Source organism: Xyrauchen texanus, chromosome 17 (assembly GCF_025860055.1).
Source record: "Xyrauchen texanus isolate HMW12.3.18 chromosome 17, RBS_HiC_50CHRs, whole genome shotgun sequence".
Taxonomy (NCBI): domain Eukaryota; kingdom Metazoa; phylum Chordata; class Actinopteri; order Cypriniformes; family Catostomidae; genus Xyrauchen; species Xyrauchen texanus.
Window position 1 is genome coordinate 8074511 of NC_068292.1, and position 19585 is coordinate 8094095.

Genomic DNA, 19585 nt, shown 5'->3' on the forward strand with positions numbered 1-19585 from the left:
TATTAATATTATGCTCTTACCCAAACCCCTTATCTAAACGTATCCAATCAGTAGAGTGTGTAAACATGACAGGAAGCTGTTGTGTGAGACTGAAGCAAGTAACTGTCACGTAATAGATGGAACCGATGTCCAGCTGTGCCCTCACAGGATAACATCCGAATTAGTTACATTTTGAAAAGTCATCTGAATCCTGATGATTTCACCGTGAGAGTGTGTAGGAAAAGGCTGTATGTGCGAAAGTGGCTGTTGACTTAATTTAAATACTAAATGCGGCGCAATTTCAGCACTGATATCGCCTGCTAAAATAGATTGTGGGTGGACAGTAAATAAGACATAGGTTTTTGAAATTTTTAACTGTTAAGTGAATCTGACCCATATATTTAATAACATGCTTTATAAGCAATTTGTTAATCAAACACTTGGTTTGTAGCTGAATATAGGAGCTATTTTAGACTGTTCCAGTTTGTGCATATGTTTGGGATGATCTACTTAAGATCATATCATTGAATTTCATTGGGAGTGTGCGTCAATGGCCAAGTACTTAATATTCTTTGTTTGAGCTACTACTTTAACTGAAAACGGAATCAAAATTTCTATTAGAAAATATTTTCAGAATTGGGGTGAACCAACAGTTAATTACAGTAGTGTAAAGACACAAGGTAGGTCCATCCATCTCAGTATGAGGAGGTAAGCAACAATGTAAAATGGTGTGTTTTCTCTTGTAAGACTATATTTTTTTCTGACATCAGTATCAAATTGAAATAATATTTTAGGAGCCATTCATGCAGAAGTCATTTTTTTCATAGCTACATGTGTAAACACACACACACACACACACACACACACACATATACACACACACACACACACACACACACACACACACGCACGCAATCTGTCATTGTTCACTTAACACTGAATATCCAGTACATCAGTCAGATTCTTCTTTCTTCATCTTATCTGATTGCTTGCCAGATAATTAAAGCAAAGATGGTCACCACAAGCGACAGAACAAGAGCCAGAATACACATCCTCTTGCGGGATTTCCTCTTCAAAGGACAAAACACAATTATGAACAGTTACTAGCGTGTAGAGTGTTGAGTCTGTTTAAATGCTCCTGAGGATTATCATACCTGATAGTACGCCGCATGCTGGAGTTGTTCAGCTCCTCGTTCCACATGCACCTGAGAACTCTCCACATTAGCTTCAATGCTGTCTGTGTGTGGTGACATGAGGAAACCAGCCTTTAAAATCTTTAATAATCAACAGCTCGACCTGTGCAATAAAGCTTAAATGAAGCTCCTCAAATCTCGATAAGATCGATAAGAAGTTATCCTTACCTATCATGTCACCTTGGTCATGGATCATTACCGCCAGGTCCTTGAAGATCTGGTTCACATCCATAATATCTGACTAAACCAAGACCATTTGGCTATTGTATGATCAATGAAATTCCATATTTCATTAATAAATCATCTTCAATTATTATCAGATGTATTTGAACGCTTTTTTTAAATTCGGCAATCCCAGTAACACCACACAACTGTCTATAGAGTTACTAGTCAAGATACAGAAGCAAGTACAGTGGACAGTGCCCTCGAGCCATCTTTTGCGGCCGTGTTATGATCAGCAAAAATATATTTTTCAATAGCCTATCAAATGTGTATGAATTGTGAGGAGTAATTACGGTATTTTATTGCTAAATCACAGCACAAACAAAGGAAATAAACAAGAAAGCAGTTTGGTAAACAACAAACAATATCTGAACACAGCTAATGATATATGAGAGTGGCAGTCCGTCTGCTCACACAAAGATGTGCACGTGTGCGGCCTGTCAATCAAACAAGCACGCTCTCATTCTTACTCGAGTCACTCATCACAGCATGAATCTGTCAAACCTGAATAGTTTAACAGAGATATATGCACGTCATAATAACAGTCATAACAGGAAAATGTATAGTTTATCCTGAAATAACGGCATTGAGAATCTTCACGCTAATTCTTATTTGTCACTTGACTATCACCAGGTAATGATTTAATGTGTGACAATGATACACTCTTAATAATATATATACAGTACACATTGTGAAGTGAGAATAACTGCAAAGTTTGGACTACAAAGACCCAAAGTTTATGAGGGTTATCACTTCTCACAAGACGTGCTCACCTCCAGCTGATGGATGTTGGTTTCTCTCTCTTTAATAAGCTCCAGGTCTTCTTCTGTGGTAGACTCCTCCTCCGTCTGTGTTTTCCACCCTTCATTTCTGCCCAAATGAAAACATTTCTGCTTTCACTTCTCTCTCCGGACACATACTGTTCATATCTGGGCTGGTATTTTTTTAAAGGAATCCCCACTTTCACTTTTACATTCTTCTTCTTTAATTTTTTGATGATTCACAATCTTTGTCCATATCGCCACCTACCGGTCAGGACTGGTCTAAGGTGGAGATTTAAAGTAAACAAAGACTTAAATATTGATCTGTTTCTCACCCACACCTATCAGATCACTTCTGAAGATATGTATTAATACACTGGAGTCTTATGGATTAATTTGATGCTGCCTTTATGTGCTTTTTGGTGCGTCAAATTTCTGGCCACCATTAACTTGCATTGAATGGACCAGCAGGGCTGAATATTTTTCTAGAAATGTCATACACTTATGGCATGAAGGTGAGTAAATGGATACTTTTTGGGTGAACTATCCCTTTAAGCTTAATCGACAGCATTTGTGACATAATTGTTGGTTACAACAAACAATTGTTTAGACTCGATCCTCGTTTTTTTTCAATAAAACAGCTACAGTAAGGCACTTACAATGGAAGTTAATGGGCCAGTCCATAAATGCTAAAATGCAGTTTCAAAAATACAGATACAAGACAAAAACAGAATACATTTGAACATGATTTCATCATGACAAAATCACTTTCCAACCTTATCTGGGTAAAGTTGTACTTTTTACCACACTAAAATCATATAGAACAGAGATTTTATCATGTAACATGAAGAGTATAATGTTTAAGTCTTTAAAAATATTTTGTATTTAAGCATTTATGCCTGGCCCCGTTCACTTCCATTGTAAGTGCCTTATAATAACCACAATTGTTGCTTTATTAATTGAAATAAACAGGGGACGAGTTGGAATACTTTTTTATGGTAATCAACAATATGCCTCAAGTGTCGTCGATTGAGCTCCGCTTGTAATGAACCTGAAACATTACTTTAATTCATCATTTGTGACTAAGATCAGGGTATTTGAACCTACTTTTCAAATGTCACGAGCTGATCATCTTGATTGGTCTCATCAACCTACAAAACAAGAGAGGACTGCATTTGCTGTACACATCAAGGGTCTGTTCCAAAACCTAGTGAGCTGCATTGCTGCCAACTACCTACATAGCAGCTGCCTTCTAAGGCAGTATCTTAATAGATACTTAGAACCTCATAAGTGATCAATGTGGAGTGATCTCCACAGTAGGCAGCAACTATGTGTGACATACAAATCGTGCTCCGCACAGGAGAAAAATAAATCCTGATCAGCCTGTCAGGCACAGGCAGGGCACCTTTCTGGAATCATCATCCAAGAGATGCATAAAAATACATCACACACACACATATTGATGAAAGAGTATAATAATAGCTCACTAGGTTTTGGTACAGAGCTCAAGAATCTAAAATGTTTATTTGCACATCATCTACAGATACAAACAAAAAAAACAGCAGTTACCAAAATTCTGGAGCCACCTCGTGCCCGCGCCACGGACTCACGCTCCCTCTCTGCGGCTCGCCGCTGGACCACTTGGAAGTTGTTGAGAGCGGCTGAGAAGTTGTTCATCAGACGGTCTTTCTGAATTATCTGCTGCTGCTGTGAGAACACCAGCATTTGCATGACACACTGGGCTGATTTGAGGTCAGATGTGTGTTTCTCTGGAGGACTGTTAACTCACCTGTTCTGAAGGGGACTGCAGCTGAGGTAAAGAGCCCAGGTCTTTCAGGTGTCTGTTGGTCTCTTTTGCCAACTGGTTTGTATAATGCTGCATCTGCTGTCTGTGTGCAACATACAGAGACTTGAACCACCAATGAATGCTATTTAGATTTATAATACTTTGTTTTTTCAAACAAAAATTTGTAGATGCTAGCTGAAATGTAATTGCATGTCATTAAAAAAAGCAAGTAATTCAGAATTGCCTGGATAGTAAAACCTTTGACGGCATTTTTTTGTTGTTGGTGTAGTTACTGCGTTTTGGCTTTGTAATACAGAGAGGCTGGTCACTTCATGTCAGTCAGGCATTCACAAAGCCCAACCTAAAGGCCAAAGTTTACTTGAGTTTTGACGTAATCATTTATCGTCCGCTTACCGCTAGACTTTCAAAATATACTTAATTTGACTGTGCACATACACAGGCAGTTGGCTCCTGCGCACTGAGATACTGGACTTTTTCTTTTCATGAATTTAGACCCATAATGATCTCTTTATATTCCTTCAGACTCGAGTTATACAAATGCAGGTATATCCTGACCTCCTCACATTGAGATTGTTGACGTGCTCATCCACTGATGATGTTTCACTTGTTGTTTAGCAGCAATTACATCTTCTAGTGCTTCTTCGTGACAGCAAAAGCTCAATTGTGAGTGCTGCCACCTCGTTGACCCACATATTAGAGCAAATTATTTTAGGCACATACGCGTGCAGAGTATGCGCGGTTACAAAAATGATGATGAAATTTGCATCGCGCCTCTTGTTCGCATCTGACCGAAGTATACTTTGGTCTTAAGTGGGCCATTCTTTGCCAGAATAAGATGCAAGGTGGACCAGACTTTATGGACAGTCATGAGTCTGTGAGATTTCATTATAGATGAACATGTAAGATACTGGAGAAACTCACAGTCTGTCCTGAAGTTCTGGTGTATCGGGTCTGGTACCCAGCTGGAACAACATGCTTTTGATTTGGCCAGCTATCCACAAAAACACAAACAGAGGAGACTTTATAACACTAAATTATGCGCACAAACACAAACACACACACACACACACACACACACACACACACACACACACACACACACACACACACGACAAGACACATTTTAACTGTCCAAATGTGAAAGCCTGTTTATTATATTGAAAATAATAACTTAACTCAAGTGTGTGTAAATATTCACTTACTGTTTTGTGTGATTTTCTGGATGTTTGAGCTGCATGTCTGTGTGAGATTGTTGAAATCTCCCGGCTGTGATTGACAGCTGTCCATCATTCCGTAAGACATGATGACTGAAAAACAACACACCTGCTAGAAACCTGCGTTTATTTTACACAGATGACTGTATGCAAGTGCGGTGACGACAATTGTTCACAGTATTATAACAATTAATAATATTACAGATTAAATATTTTCTGGTAAAATTATATAAAACAAATAATTAAGGTTGACAAAATAAGGTTGTCTGTGCAACGCAATGAGACATTTCTTCATAAGGGCTGAAGAGGCCTTTCGTCATCATGATACAATATTTCCAATACTTATTTTCATATTGCTACATGGAGTTATGCAATTTGAAATACTTGGTATAATATCCACATTATTAATCATTTAAAAAGGAAACAGTACGCTCGAATCGCTTACCTGTGATGATGTGTTGCGGTAAAGCGCTCTCCCCTCATAGAAATAAGCGCATAGAATGGCAATCAGCATGCAATCAAAAACTCAAAGTAGGCGGGGCTTGGTGGCTTGGATGTCGTTTTTAAATTAGTTCATTATCCTACTTTAACACTTCATTATGTACTTGCATATTAATTTCTATTTAACTTCGTCAGTTTAATTATTTATGTATAAATTATTGTCTAGAAGAACGCTGCAAAAGTGGCACTGTCACATGGTATTTGTTTCTTTGCTCAGCGCTTTGTCAGGATGGACCAATCAATGTAGTTTGTGATTACCGTTTAACCAATTTTAATAACTCGTTTAAAAGAGATTGCTTGGGTGCAAATATATTTTCTTTGCCGGTTAATATTCATTTGAAGTAATAAATTAAATTTATTATTATTATCATTATAGTGTACAAATATCTAATTAAAAAAACGTCCTGAGGTACTATTTTAACTCAATTGATGATTTGGCTTTCTGAGCCGTCTAGCGCCCCCTTCTGAAAGATATGTATCTCATAGAAAACTGTTGTTAAATATCAATATTTGCCACGCAATATTCCTTTTAGGATGATGCTTGGATTCACATTAGACAATCATGAGCGTCACACTCACACATTATGTTTATAGGCCGATATATGTTTAATGTTCAAGCATACATGGAGAACATTTCGTGTAGCCCGTTTCCTCTTTTTTTTTTTTTTTTTTATAAATGTCATGAAAATCTTGTTTTGGGTTGTGAAAACGTGAGGTTCATGTCTTGTCCAATCACATCACTAATAAATAAGGCCTTACTTAAAATACATTGTAAAGTACATTGTGTCATAATTATAAGAGACTGGCTAAAGAGGGGATGAATTAAAGCTCTTTGGTCAAGTCAGGTTCCTGCCTCATGACTTTCATAGGACTCTCGTCACATGACTTCAGTCACACTGGAGGGAGGCACTTATAGTGGAATCTTGTGTTTACAGTCAAACATTTATTTGTATTCGGAAAACATTTTGAGTGAAAATAAAAAAAAATCAAATAAAAATCTACAATATAATTTACATTTATGCATTTGGGAGGCGCTTTTATCCAAAGCGACTTACAGTGCAATTATTACAGGGACAATTCCCCCCGGAACAACCTGGAGTTAAGTGCCTTGCTCAAGGGCATAATGGTGGTCGACGTGGGGTTCAAACCAACAACCTTCTGATTAACAGCCCTGTGCCTTAACCACTACACCACCACCACTCCATATCATCATCAAAGCCACTCTATGAGAGGAACATACAGAAACTGGGTTATGGAGGTCACACAGCTATGGTTTTGCCCCTCATAACAGAAAACAGGATCTAAACAGAACAATGATAACACCATTTGTTTATTAATATGTTAAATGGTCTGTTCAGTATTAAAGAGGTCATTTTCAATCGCTTACTAAAATTTCAACACCTCAAGACAATCGGAATTTAATGAAGGTGCAGAGGCATTTCAATTCCTCAGTCATCAGATTTTGATGCAGAATCAAATCTTACCACCAGACCTTACAAAATATCCATATAATCCACTTTGATAAAGTGGAAAACATTTATCAGTTGATTTGATCATTGTTTGGCCAAGGCTCAAACTGTTATTTACAATCAAGCATATGACAGTTCCCTGTAGATGAGGTCTTCTCTACAATTTGGTGTCTTACATGTATCTTCAAAAATCAAACCAGAGAAGCAGTTGTTCTCTTTCAAGTCAGTCACATCAACGCTGCGTCAGTTGCTGATGCTATGGGAAGCTCCTCCCAGGAGTGACGATCTTTGAAGCCCTTTAAAATCAGGGGAATTTATTGGACACACACGTCACCATGGGCAGGTAAACCGGTAGCGCAGCACCATTTAATCAGAATTCTCTACTTTACGATTGCGATTTCATCTCTTGTGCTCTGAATGCTTGAATATTTGCTTTGTCACTGATATTGCACACCTTCAGTGACTGGATTATTTTCTGCCTTCCTGCTTGTGCTCTGATGGACAGCGTATCCTTTAAATACTTCCGTGTTTTGATATTGTGCATTGCCAGGCTTGGGGAGTAACAGAATACTTGTAACGGCATTACGTAATCAGGATACAAAAAAATGTGTAACTGTAAACCATTACACTTACATAAAAACTCCACGTTTTCAGATTACAGTTACATTTGGTAAAAATTGGGATTAGTAGCAGGATTACAACTTCCAATAAATAAAAAAATAAAATAAAGATCCTCCTGACATAAAACGATGAAGACCGCTGCTTGCTTTAGAGTGGTACAGATATGATCAGATGCTTGCTGGAGATCTCTTCTGGTTCTCTCTGGGCCACTTACTGTTGCATGTGCAATTAAAATCTGTCTCACATCAACACTGTGCTCTCCAAACGAGTTCAAACCATTAAAAGGGCTGTTTCATCGCAATGTCCACTGGTGAAATATGATTATTTTTTTGGCAAATTGAAAATTTTTGTCACTTAAATGGAGAAAAGGGAAACAACATTACAGTTCAGTGCAATTTATACCTTCCAGCTGTGAAGATGCAGTGTTTTTCCAAGGACCTGATACATCATTTAAAGAAATTTGTTACTGGCTCAAGTCTGGCACACATGATAAGATCACGTTTTGCAGAGATTATGATGAGGGGAGTGCTATATCACTGATGTTTGACCCTGATAGGCATTCAGTGAGTGTAGAGATTAATTGTGTTCATTGCGAGGGCATGACACCCAAAGACCTTTGCTCTTGGTTTGCTTTCTGGGGAAGCTGACGCCCCCATATCTAGCGAGGATGGGATGCAGAACACAGAGAATTTGAGGGTGATTGCGCAGCCAATATTGTCGAAGTCTTCTCCAACTCCAGCGGCCTCACCTGTTCCATTGTGAAAGAACATGTTGGTGATGATATCAGGGATATTTGATATCTGGCTTCATTAGTGAGATATGTACACGCTCTGGTGATGTGCTTAATGTAATTCCCAATTTGCGAGGTGACCGTCTCACTTCAATGGCATATGGCTGTATGCTTTGAAATGGCCAATTTTTTGCTGACTTGTGTTCCTCTTGCTCTGTGCAGTGCACAGTGCTTCACTTCTTACAAGAGTGTTTGGATTCAGGACTCACTCCATCCAAGATCAAAATGTATGTCACTGATATAGTGACTGGCTAGGACATTTGGGGTGGTTCGTCTGTGGGTAAACACACCCTAGATATAAAAATTTGGCAAGGAGTGAGACGGCTGAGACACTCTCGCCCCTTCTACCATCTAAGTGCTTGTGTTGAATGCATTACAGGTTCCCCATTTGAGTCACTAGACACAGTAAGTAGGAGCGTAATCTCTCTGATGACTGCGCTGTTACTCGCCATTGGCCTCAGTAAAACATGTTGGGGACCATCAGGCCTAATTGGTCAATTACTCTTGCTTAGAGTTTAGACATGGCTTGTCAAAAGCCATTCTCAAGCCTAGGTAAGGTTATGTGCCCAATGTTTTGGCCACTCCTTCAAGGTTCAGGATGTTATCTCACAAGATTTCAGACGAGTCACAGAAACAACACATGCTCTGCCCTGTGAGTGTGCTATGCATTTACGTTGACCGTACAAGTCAATATAATCTGAAGGATCAGCTCTTTGCCTGCTTTGGAGGCCGTTCAAAAGGTTTGGCCATCTCCAAGCAAAGACTTTCTCACTCTGCAGACCATGCTATTGCACTCGCTTAATGCACATAACTGGTAAACTGGTAATCAGAAAGTCGCTGGTTCAATCCCCACAGCCACCACCATTGTGTCCTTGAGCAAGGCACTTTACTCCAGGTTGCTTCGAGGGGGGATTGTCCCTGTAATAAGTGCACTGTAAGTCGCTTGGGATAAAAGTGTCTGCCAAATGCATAAATGTAAATGTATGTAGTCTACAAGTCATAACAAATATGACACATATATTTAAAAGTCTCCTGCTCTTATTCTAATGCTCAATTTTATTAAGATTGCTCTTCCCTTCAAGCTGAAAGCGAATAAGAGATTTCACTATTTTGGTGTATTTTAAAATTATTTTTAGTTTAATTTTTCTTTGATCTCTTTATGTCTGTTACTTCATTGTAAATGTCTGGCATAATATTAATGACATCAGTGATGGACTGGCCATCTGGTGCACCGTGCATTTTCCCAGTGGGCCGGTCGAGCATTGGGGCGGTCAGTTGCCCCAATCTTATTTATTACATGCTGCCATTTACTGCTGTGCATGGAAACACCAAATACTCCAAAAGTATGATGAAACTCCATATACTCGATTACCATGCAGTCCTAGAGCAGAGCGATACCGGCCATCCTGCGCAACTCATCCAAAATAATTGTAATTGCTGTAATTACTTTTTTTTTGACAATGCCATAAGCTCTGTATCACAATGGAAAATGGTCCAAAAACTAGTTTTCTAGTTTCTATATGATTAATTTCCCCTTAATTTAAATTAAAATGTATTAATTAAAGTATTATACTCTTCGCATTTTATAAACTAAAACTGAGCTAATCATTATCTTGCATTCTTGTTGATTATCAATGTTGTTTTCACTGTCACTAAAGCCTAACTCATCCAAACTTTGCAAATGCTAACTGTGCACTCTTCTTGCCATTTCCATAAAACATTGCCATGTTCATTTTTGTCTGAAAATAAAAAATAAAAATCAGAATTGTGTTATTTATGCATAAACGTTGGAATATCATCGTAAACACTTCCAAATAAATGAATAATATACTGTAATTAATGCCCCTATTTCTTAACATTCCCAATAAGAAAAGACATTAGTGCAATTAAATTATAAGAGTTTCTATATGGCAACAAATAAATTTGTCCTGTGTGGTACTGAGATATGTATTTGGATGGCAACATCCATTTTTTCTCAATTTTCTGTTAAATGCTATATATATAATGTTAGGTCAAATGTATCAGTTAGCAACAGCATCTATTGACATGGTATGCTGTCATAAATGCAAAAAAGAAGCCCATACCAAATACTAAGACAGTCTAAAATGTATGTACATTTTTAATTCAAACTTAATTATTTATGCTGAAAATATAATTTGCAATCATTTTTGTTTTTAATTAGAGAAAAAAAGAGGCACCCTGGTGCAAATAATTGTAGATGCTATATAAACCCCAGTGCAATTAGTAGCAGATATGATATACACCACTACCCTGGTGCAAATAATGATAGATACTGATTGCACCCTGGTTCAAATAGTGTCAGTTACTATTTGCACCCATATTTAAATACTAACATACAGTATGGGCATTTCTGCAGTGTGTTTATTGTGTTTATTTAGAGTCCCACAGACAAACTACATTAACCCCCAAACCTGAATTTAACAGTACCTTAGAAAAAATAACCTTGGTTTTACTACGGTAACCTTGGTTTCTTATTCTCTCTCTCTTGACACTTCCTGCTCAGCTTCTGTTCGGACGCTCTTGCTTACTGCTCCGCGCTTTGCTCTATCGCTTTTATATTTTCATATTTTATCTCCTTTTATCAACTAATTTTAACTAATTTTAACTTAAACAAATCAGCACAGTGCTCAAAAGCTTGGACTACTACAAAAAAAAAGCTGAATTCTTTTATCCGACCAGCCTCCCACTGAAAGTTTTCATTCCAGGGAAGGGAAAACACAACTGCCTACATTCAAAAGGATAAGAGAAAATGCCTCTTCTGGAATCTACTTGCTGCGCTATCTGCCACAGACTTTTACAAAGGATTGCAGTTCTTGAAACAAAGTTATTTACAGGACCACCAAACCAGACGGAACACACAACAGAGCTTCATCATAGACGCCCTCAGCATACAGCCGGTGAGTCACATGAATCACTGGCTCCTCGACAGGCCATACTGAGTGTAGAGAAACAAGCCGATCAACTTACAAATCGATGGCAAAAACAGGGAGCGAGACCAAAATTCACTGGAGACATCAGATTGTCACGAGCATCTCATATTGCCGCAGTAGCATCCTCTACCCCAGATACGGCTCTGACAAGGATTGCAAACACTGGTTTCCTACCACTGCCTATACATCTTGAGAACAGATTTGAAGTATTAATGAATGAGGAATCCCCAAACGTGATGAATGTGATCGAACACAGACTGAATCAGCCAGTAGCTAACACCGATGTCAACTGGCGCTCAAGGTCGAGCAGACAGCGGCATTCAGCTCAGAGCGCAGCCGGGCCCAGGACTCTGATAGTGGGTGACTCCATAATCAGAAACATTAGCAGCAGGGATACAACTACATGCTGCCTTCCACAAGCAACAACTTCGGATGTAAACAGGGAACTTCAGAACATTCTTATGAAACATAAGACTGCAAATCGACTCATCATTCATGTGGGGAAGAATGATATTCATAAAGAGCAGTCAGAACACCTTAAGAAGGATTTAAGTGAACTTTTTGAAACACTTAAAAGACTGAAAGTTCAAACATTCATCAGTGGACCACTTCCAGCAAGAGGAACAAACAGGTTTTCACGGTTGCTTGGGCTTAATACATGGCTGCAAAAAACCTGCAATATAAAAGGAGTTCACTTCATTGACAACTTCAATCTTTTCTGGAGTCAGAGGCAACTGTTTCGACAGGATGGCCACCACCCAAACAAACTTGGTTCAAGAGTGCTAAAGGACAATATCTACTTCTCCCTCAATCATCCTTCTGCAGTGTGTGCCAATCCACTCAATCTGAATGGCACACACACACCTGGACACAGTATGAATGACCACATGACTTCACTTCAGCACCTGAATGGACATGCAGTTGACAAATCACACAAGGACAATGATAACACCACTCAGCCACAACAATTTCTGCTCATGGACACAATCTCATCTGAGCCCTGCCCACAAAGTTCACTACAGACAGACTGTGACATATTAGAACTGCTCCAAGATTCAGCACCCAAGGACGACTTTCTGGAAAACATCCAGGGAAACCAGGACAGCATATTACAGCCTCCGATAACACCAGAGCAACAGCCCCTCTCACCAGACACGTTATCCCTCTCTCCAGCATCTCCACATCTGTGTTTCTCAGAGAAAATGGAAGAACTGGTGTATGCTGGAACCAAACTATCCCACTCTTTTGCTGCAAGCCCCCAGATATCAAGTAAAAAACGTCAGGCCCCTCAACCACCTGCGGGCCCAGCTCGCCCTCCCCCTCCTCCTGTGAGAGCTCTTCGACCTCTGCCACAACGCCAGGGCTCACACCCTCCTCCATCTGCTCAAGGTGAACCAAAAACAACTGATACCAGCTCTCAGTGATATGTGTCGGGTCCCCGCTATGATAACAGTAACTTTCTCAAATGTTTACAAAACAAGCGGGAACCCAGTGTGCCTGTATCTTTCTCTATTGCTGTTCGATTACATGATAGAAAGTCTAAGGCCTTCAAAAGCCGTTCAGCAAACCCATCTAATCTGGTGCCTATTACACGCCAAACTAAGATTGCTGTGGGGACAAAAACGGTTAAGTTAGCACTTTTAAACATCCGCTCACTTAAAAATAAATCACTTCTAGTCAACGACTTAATAAGCACATACAACCTGGATTTTATGTTTCTAAATGAAACTTGGCTACAAGACAGCTGTAGTGCAACAGTCCTTAATGAAACATCGCCTCCTAACTTTACTTATTTGAGTGTCTGCAGAGAAGGTAGGAGAGATGGGGGTTTAGCTGCTCTTTTTAAAGATGTCTATCAATGTAAGCAAATATCATTTGGGAATTACCCGTCTTTCGAATATCTGGGTAGTGTGTTAAAAGGTGCTCCACGCATTTTACTTATCATTATTTATAGGCCTCCAAAATACTCTCCAGCCTTTGCTGAGGACTTTACAGAACTGTTATCAACAATTACCTCAGAGTTTGACTGTTTTGCCATCGCTGGAGACTTTAACATTCACATAGATAATGCAGAAAACAATATGACAAAAGAAATCATAACTGTTTTAAAAACTTGATCTGACTCAGCATGTACATGGACCCACACACAATCATGGACACACTCTAGATTTACTTATCAGTAAGGGTCTAAACATTTCATCGATTGTTATTAAGGATGTAGCACTGTCTGATCATTTCTGTATTTTCTTTGATATATTGATCTCTCCTGCCATTGAAGCTAGATCTGTGTCTGTCAAGAAGAGATGCTTAAATGAGAACACTAGTGTACTATTTATGAAGGCTATATCTTTAACACAAAGTATATCTGCTGACTCTGTTGATTTTCTCCTTGATTCTTTTAACTCAAAAGTTAAAAGTGTAATTGATGATATTGCTCCTGTGAAAGTCAGGAAGAAGAGTGTAAGACAAAAAGCACCTTGGAGAAACTCAACAGCAGTGCAAAATATGAAAAGACAATGCAGAAAAGCAGAGCGCATGTGGCAGAAGACAAAACTTGTCCATTATAACATCTACAAAGACAGCATCCATGCTTTTAATATGGAACTAGGCAAAGCTAGACAGACTTTCTTCTCGAATATTATAAACAGCAACTTAAACAACACACAAACTCTTTTTGCGACTGTAGAGAGACTGACAAACCCCCCAAGCCAGATTCCCAGTGAAATGCTCTCAGACAGCAAGTGCAGTGAGTTTGCTTCTTTCTTCTCTGAAAAAATCAATAATATCAGAAAGGTGATCAGCACATCCTTGAGTTGTGCTGGGGTCAGACAAATCAAACCACAACCTGAGAAAGTAGTTACTATGTCTGATTTCAAAGAAATTGATGGCAAAATTTTGGAAGAAACTGTACAGCAACTTAAACATCAACCTGCGCCCTTGATGCACTTCCCACATCTTTTTTCAAAAGTGTGTTCAACTGTTTAGAAGCAGATCTCCTAGAAGTGATCAACTCTTCACTTCTCTCTGGCAGTTTTCCAAACTCCCTGAAAACTGCAGTTGTCAAGCCCCTCTTGAAAAAGAGCAATCTGGATAAGACCATATTAAGCAACTATAGACCGATCTCAAATCTTCCTTTCATAGGCAAGATCATTGAAAAAGTTGTCTTCAATCAGCTGAACAAATTCTTGAACTCAAATGGATACTTTGACAATTTTCAATCTGGTTTCCGATCGCATCACAGCACAGAGACAGGCTCATAAAGATAATAAACGATATTCAGCTTAAATACTGATACAGGCAAATTATCAGTACTGGTACTACTCGACCTCAGTGCTGCATTTGACACTGTTGATCACAACATACTTCTTGACAGGCTGGAAAACTGGGTGGGGCTTTCTGGGATGGTTCTAAAATGGTTCAGGTCATACTTAGAAGGGAGAGGTTATTATGTGAGAATAGGAGACCATAAGTCTGAGTGGACGTCCATGACATGCAGAGTCCCTCAAGGCTCAAGTCTTGCGCCACTCCTGTTCAACCTGTATATGCTCCCAATGAGCCAAATAATGAAAAAGAACCAAATTGCTTACCACAGCTATGCAGACGACACACAGATCTACTTAGCCCTATCACCTAACGATTACAGCCCCATTGACTCCCTGTGCCAATGCATTGATGAATTAAACAGTTGGATGTGCCAAAACTTTCTTCAGTTAAACAAAGACAAAACTGAAGTCATTGTGTTTGGAAACAAAGATGACGTTCTCAAGGTGAATGCATACCTTGACGCTAGGGGTCAAACAACTAAAAATCAAGTCAGGAATCTTGGTGTGTCTCTAGAGTCAGACCTCAGTTTCAGTAGTCATGTCAAAGCAATAACTAAATCAGCATACTATCATCTGAAAAATATTGCAAGAATTAGATGCTTTGTTTCCAGTCAAGACCTAGAGAAACTTGTGCATGCTTTCATCACCAGCAGGGTGGATTATTGTAATGGACTCCTCACTGGCCTTCCCAAAAATACCATAAGACAGTTGCAGCTCATACAGAACGCTGCTGCCAGGATTCTGAGCAGAAAAAGAAAATATGAACATATCACACCAGTCCTCAGGTCTTTACACTGGCTCCCAGTTACATTTAGGATTGATTTTAAAGTATTATTACTGGTATATAAATCACTCAATGGGCTAGGACCTCAATATATTGCAGATATGCTCACTGAATATAAACCCAACAGATCACTCAGATCATTAGGATCACAGCAGCTAGAAATACCAAGGGTTCACTCTAAGCAAGGAGAGTCTGCTTTTAGCTATTATGCCAGCCGCAGCTGGAACCAGCTTCCAGAAGAGATCAGATGTGCTCCTACAGTAGTCACATTTATGGAAGCAAATAAGAGACATAACTATTTGAAATTTAACAGCCACTGAATACTTCGTTTTGAAATATTTTATTGTGAAAAACATTTATCTGAATTTAATTGCTCTGAATTCACCCCTTTGAAATTATTTTACTTTGGAAACCATGTATCTGAATTTATTTGATTCGAATTTACCTGGAAATTCTTGATTTCCATTTTAAAAACCTGAATTTCGATCAATATTTTTCAATACTCACAAATTCAGATACAAAAAAAATTAATAAATCAACTTACAGAATTTCAGATAAAATAGATTCAGATCTCAAATTCGACTGCTCAAAATCAGATCTCAAATTCGACTGCTCAAAATCAGATCTCAAATTCGACTGCTCAAATTCAGATCGAAAAATTCAAGTTAACATCCGGGCTACCCAGGAGCCGACGTCGGGCCTATCAGAGCACGACGACCTCTCTGTCGTGATCCAAGAAGTCGATCGGGCACCACGGATATTAAACTGTAAAGATGACTTCTAGAGAAAACGAAGGCGCTCCGGTAAGTTTGCTGTTTATGTACTATGTATGTACTCTCAGGGTTCGACAGGACAGAAATATGTTGTTGCTAATTATTTTTGGAACACATAGCTACGGTTTGTGTGACTCGTCGACTCTCTATGTTGGTAAGTCAGCTAGGCAACACGTTATAACGTTAACAGTTAGCTAGCAAGATAACTTTAGAGCTCAACGGTGGCCGCCCACTTTTTGGCTGAAAGATAACTACATTAACGTTTATAAATTGGTTTAAGCCTGGAACGAAGCCAACAGCTCCGAGATGAATCTTGACAATAAAACATTTGATTTGGCCAAATATATATATATATATATATATATATATATATATATATATATATATATATATTAAAACGACAAAAAAAATTCAATGGTAGAAGCTCACATACAGACTGGGAGCCATCAATGTAGATGGATACGGTTAAAAGAGTCAACACATACAGCATAACGTAACGTTACAGCGGGGTATTTGTGTGATATAGCCTAAACGGCTGTCTGCAGATTACCTATACATTACTGACCATACCTGTAGGCTGGTCAATGATCCCAAACGCTTTTCAGAGTAGGATAAAGTTACATCACGCCAGACTTGGAGTGACTATATTAGCTTTAGGGAATCGGTTGGATAAGTCATAGTAATGAATAAGCTAAAGTTGGGGATTCATCCGTTGTGAGAGTTTTCAGTGATTTACTACGAGCCTACTACTAAGTTAATATACTCTTACCATAGTTCTAAGATAATAACCATTGCTTTAAACATATTGCTGAATATTGAGCCCTGCAACTGCATGTAAATTATTGAGAGCATGTTAGGGTTTAAAATGTAATTACTGTAGCCTATGTTCATTAATGCTGCTGATTTTTCTGACCTCCATTTTTTTGTTTCTAAGGAACTGCTGCTTGACCACATTTTGGAACGACTCCGCTCTCGTTTAGAGCATATTCTTGGACAATTGCCTACTTAAGGTAAAGTTGGTTTTATATTCGCACATTCGCACATTCGCGTTAAAGAACTTTTTCAATTAAATAGTCAATAAAGCTATTTTTATTTTTATTTTTTCAGATTCGAAGCAGCTACATGATATTGACAACAAAGGTTGTGAACTACAACATTTTTTACAATCGATCAAAATGGGCAAGTATATTTTTAAGCATGTACTTTAGAGATGAATATTCAATGTGTGTCGTAACCAAGATAGGGACCGTCTAAAAAGTTCATATTGTTTTTCATCGTGTGCAAACAGACAACTACATTTTAGCCAACTGCAGATGTAGCCTACTGGCAAATATCTCTCACATTATGTGTTCTGATGCTATAGAATGTCCTTTAGCAACAAAACCTGCATTATAATGATGGTGTTTAAAAATGTGTTTATGAAATAATAATGAATGAATCTGTACATGAACTAATTTGGTAACAATCCAGACTGTAGAAAGGAAAATCATGTTTAATCTCCTGAACATAGTTAATTGCTTCATTTTACAACCGTTTATATTTATTTATTTATTTGAGAAAAAAAAATGAAAAAGAACTGTGTAAGTGTGGTGGTTTTAATAATGACATATGATTTATTTCAAAAGGTTTTGAAAAGCATCGAGACGACTGCTACAAAGCAATTTGGATCATCTTGTCTGGACTCTACAGAACATACTACAGCCCATGTCTTGCTGTTTTATTCACCTCTGTTTTTCTGTTTTTATCTGTGATAAAGACTGTGTAACAGTGTTCTCCAGGTGTTGAATAAAAAGAATGGCTAAACTCTATTTTATGTTTTCCTGTTGTATGACATCTGTGTTTAACATGGAACTCTAACAATAACACAATTCATGTACATTGATTGATGTTTACAGTCCTGCAGAAATATTACTGTCCGTGGTACTGAATCCATCAGATTATTGACAAGTACTCAGAAAACATGACAGCAAACATGATGTTTATTTTGGGTGTGGATTTTGGAATAAACTGCTGCTTCAATGTAAATGTAATAAGTGACTTATCTAGGTATTCATCAATATTTTTCTTTCTAAATATCACGTGAGTTGAATGACTTCTCTAGGCTTGTGAGATTTTACTTTGTTATAGAAGTTACCAGTGTAATTACTGAAATGTTCTTTTCATGTATTCTTTAATGTCTGTATCTGATATCTGAATGCAGTAACAGTGCTTGCTAATTTAGCCCGGCTTCCAGAAATGAATCTGGAATCAGCAATGTTGAGATATTTTGTTGATATTAAGTAATTGAAGGAAAATGATATTGTCTGTTTTATAAAGGGAATTATGGGGCGCAGATAATTTGCCAGGACAAGTGGGGTGAGGCATACACACATTGTCTGGTACCCTAAAAGTGTCAGTCAGAAAGTTGTTTATTTTATGTTCATCTTAATACAATACACAATACAGAACTGCACAACATGTCCCTTCTGCAAGAGGTTTAGCTAAGAGAACATTCATTTGTCACTTTATTCTGAGACATTCAAGCATTTGTGGTCTGTCTATGGACACTTACAGACTTCTAAATCAGTCAGCTACATTTGAGGCATACAAATTAATAAAAGAAAAGCAGCAAGCATACATTTCAAATGATAGTAATGGTAAACACATCAACCTAATAGTAATGTTTCTTACAATATGAGTGATTAGATTTGGTTAAATGGTATTTAATATACAAATGATTAAATGATAAAGCATAAGCAAGAAAATATATATACGTATGTATTTTTTTTTGCTTCATCAAATACATACATATTTTTTACAATTTAAACACACTTTTAGCATGAGCTCCTCTAACTGAATAGCTTACAAACACAAACCACAAATCCATGGTTCCTCTTTTGGTGGCAGATTAATTTCGAGGCACTGGACATGAAACCACCTCTGGCATAATTCACATTGAACCTGGAAGAAAAATAGGACATTGTTAGATTTATTCAGAAACTGTTGTAATTATGAAATGTATTTGTGAAAACTCATTTTCTCTTCAATTTCTTTTCACTTTCAACAAATAGGCAATAATGACATAAAGAATACCCAGGTGCAGAGCTCCTCTGTTTGGTCCTTAGTGTCTTTTTGTCCACATACAGAGCAATACTCACCTCTCGACACTGCAATTATGATAATGTAGATAATTATACTCCATCACTCTGTCTCTGGAA

General features: G+C 38.1%; 1 protein-coding gene across 1 annotated transcript; it reads right to left on the minus strand.

Annotated features, from left to right (window-relative positions):
* Positions 1 to 956: 956 nt before the first annotated feature.
* On the minus strand, positions 957 to 5666 carry LOC127657772 (syntaxin-12-like). The gene is made up of 10 exons (XM_052146670.1): positions 5622 to 5666; positions 5165 to 5269; positions 4884 to 4953; positions 3945 to 4044; positions 3725 to 3862; positions 3263 to 3306; positions 2168 to 2264; positions 1341 to 1413; positions 1134 to 1216; positions 957 to 1049 (listed from the first exon to the last, which is right to left on the minus strand). The coding sequence occupies exons 2-10, from the start codon at positions 5262 to 5264 to the stop codon at positions 957 to 959; spliced, it is 798 nt and encodes a 265-aa protein (XP_052002630.1). The 5' UTR covers positions 5265 to 5269; positions 5622 to 5666.
* Positions 5667 to 19585: the final 13919 nt, after the last annotated feature.

What these genes read in the sequence shown, in the direction of transcription:
- LOC127657772 (XM_052146670.1), bottom strand. Translation starts at nt 5,264, where the DNA reads ATGTCTTACGGAATGATGGACAGCTGTCAATCACAGCCGGGAGATTTC. An exon ending in TGCAGTCCCCTTCAGAACAG is followed by an intron (nt 3,863 to 3,944) that starts GTGAGTTAACAG and finishes GTGTTCTCACAG; the next exon opens with CAGCAGCAGATAATTCAGAA. An exon ending in CAGCTCGTGACATTTGAAAA is followed by an intron (nt 2,265 to 3,262) that starts GTAGGTTCAAAT and finishes TCATTTGGGCAG; the next exon opens with AAATGAAGGGTGGAAAACAC.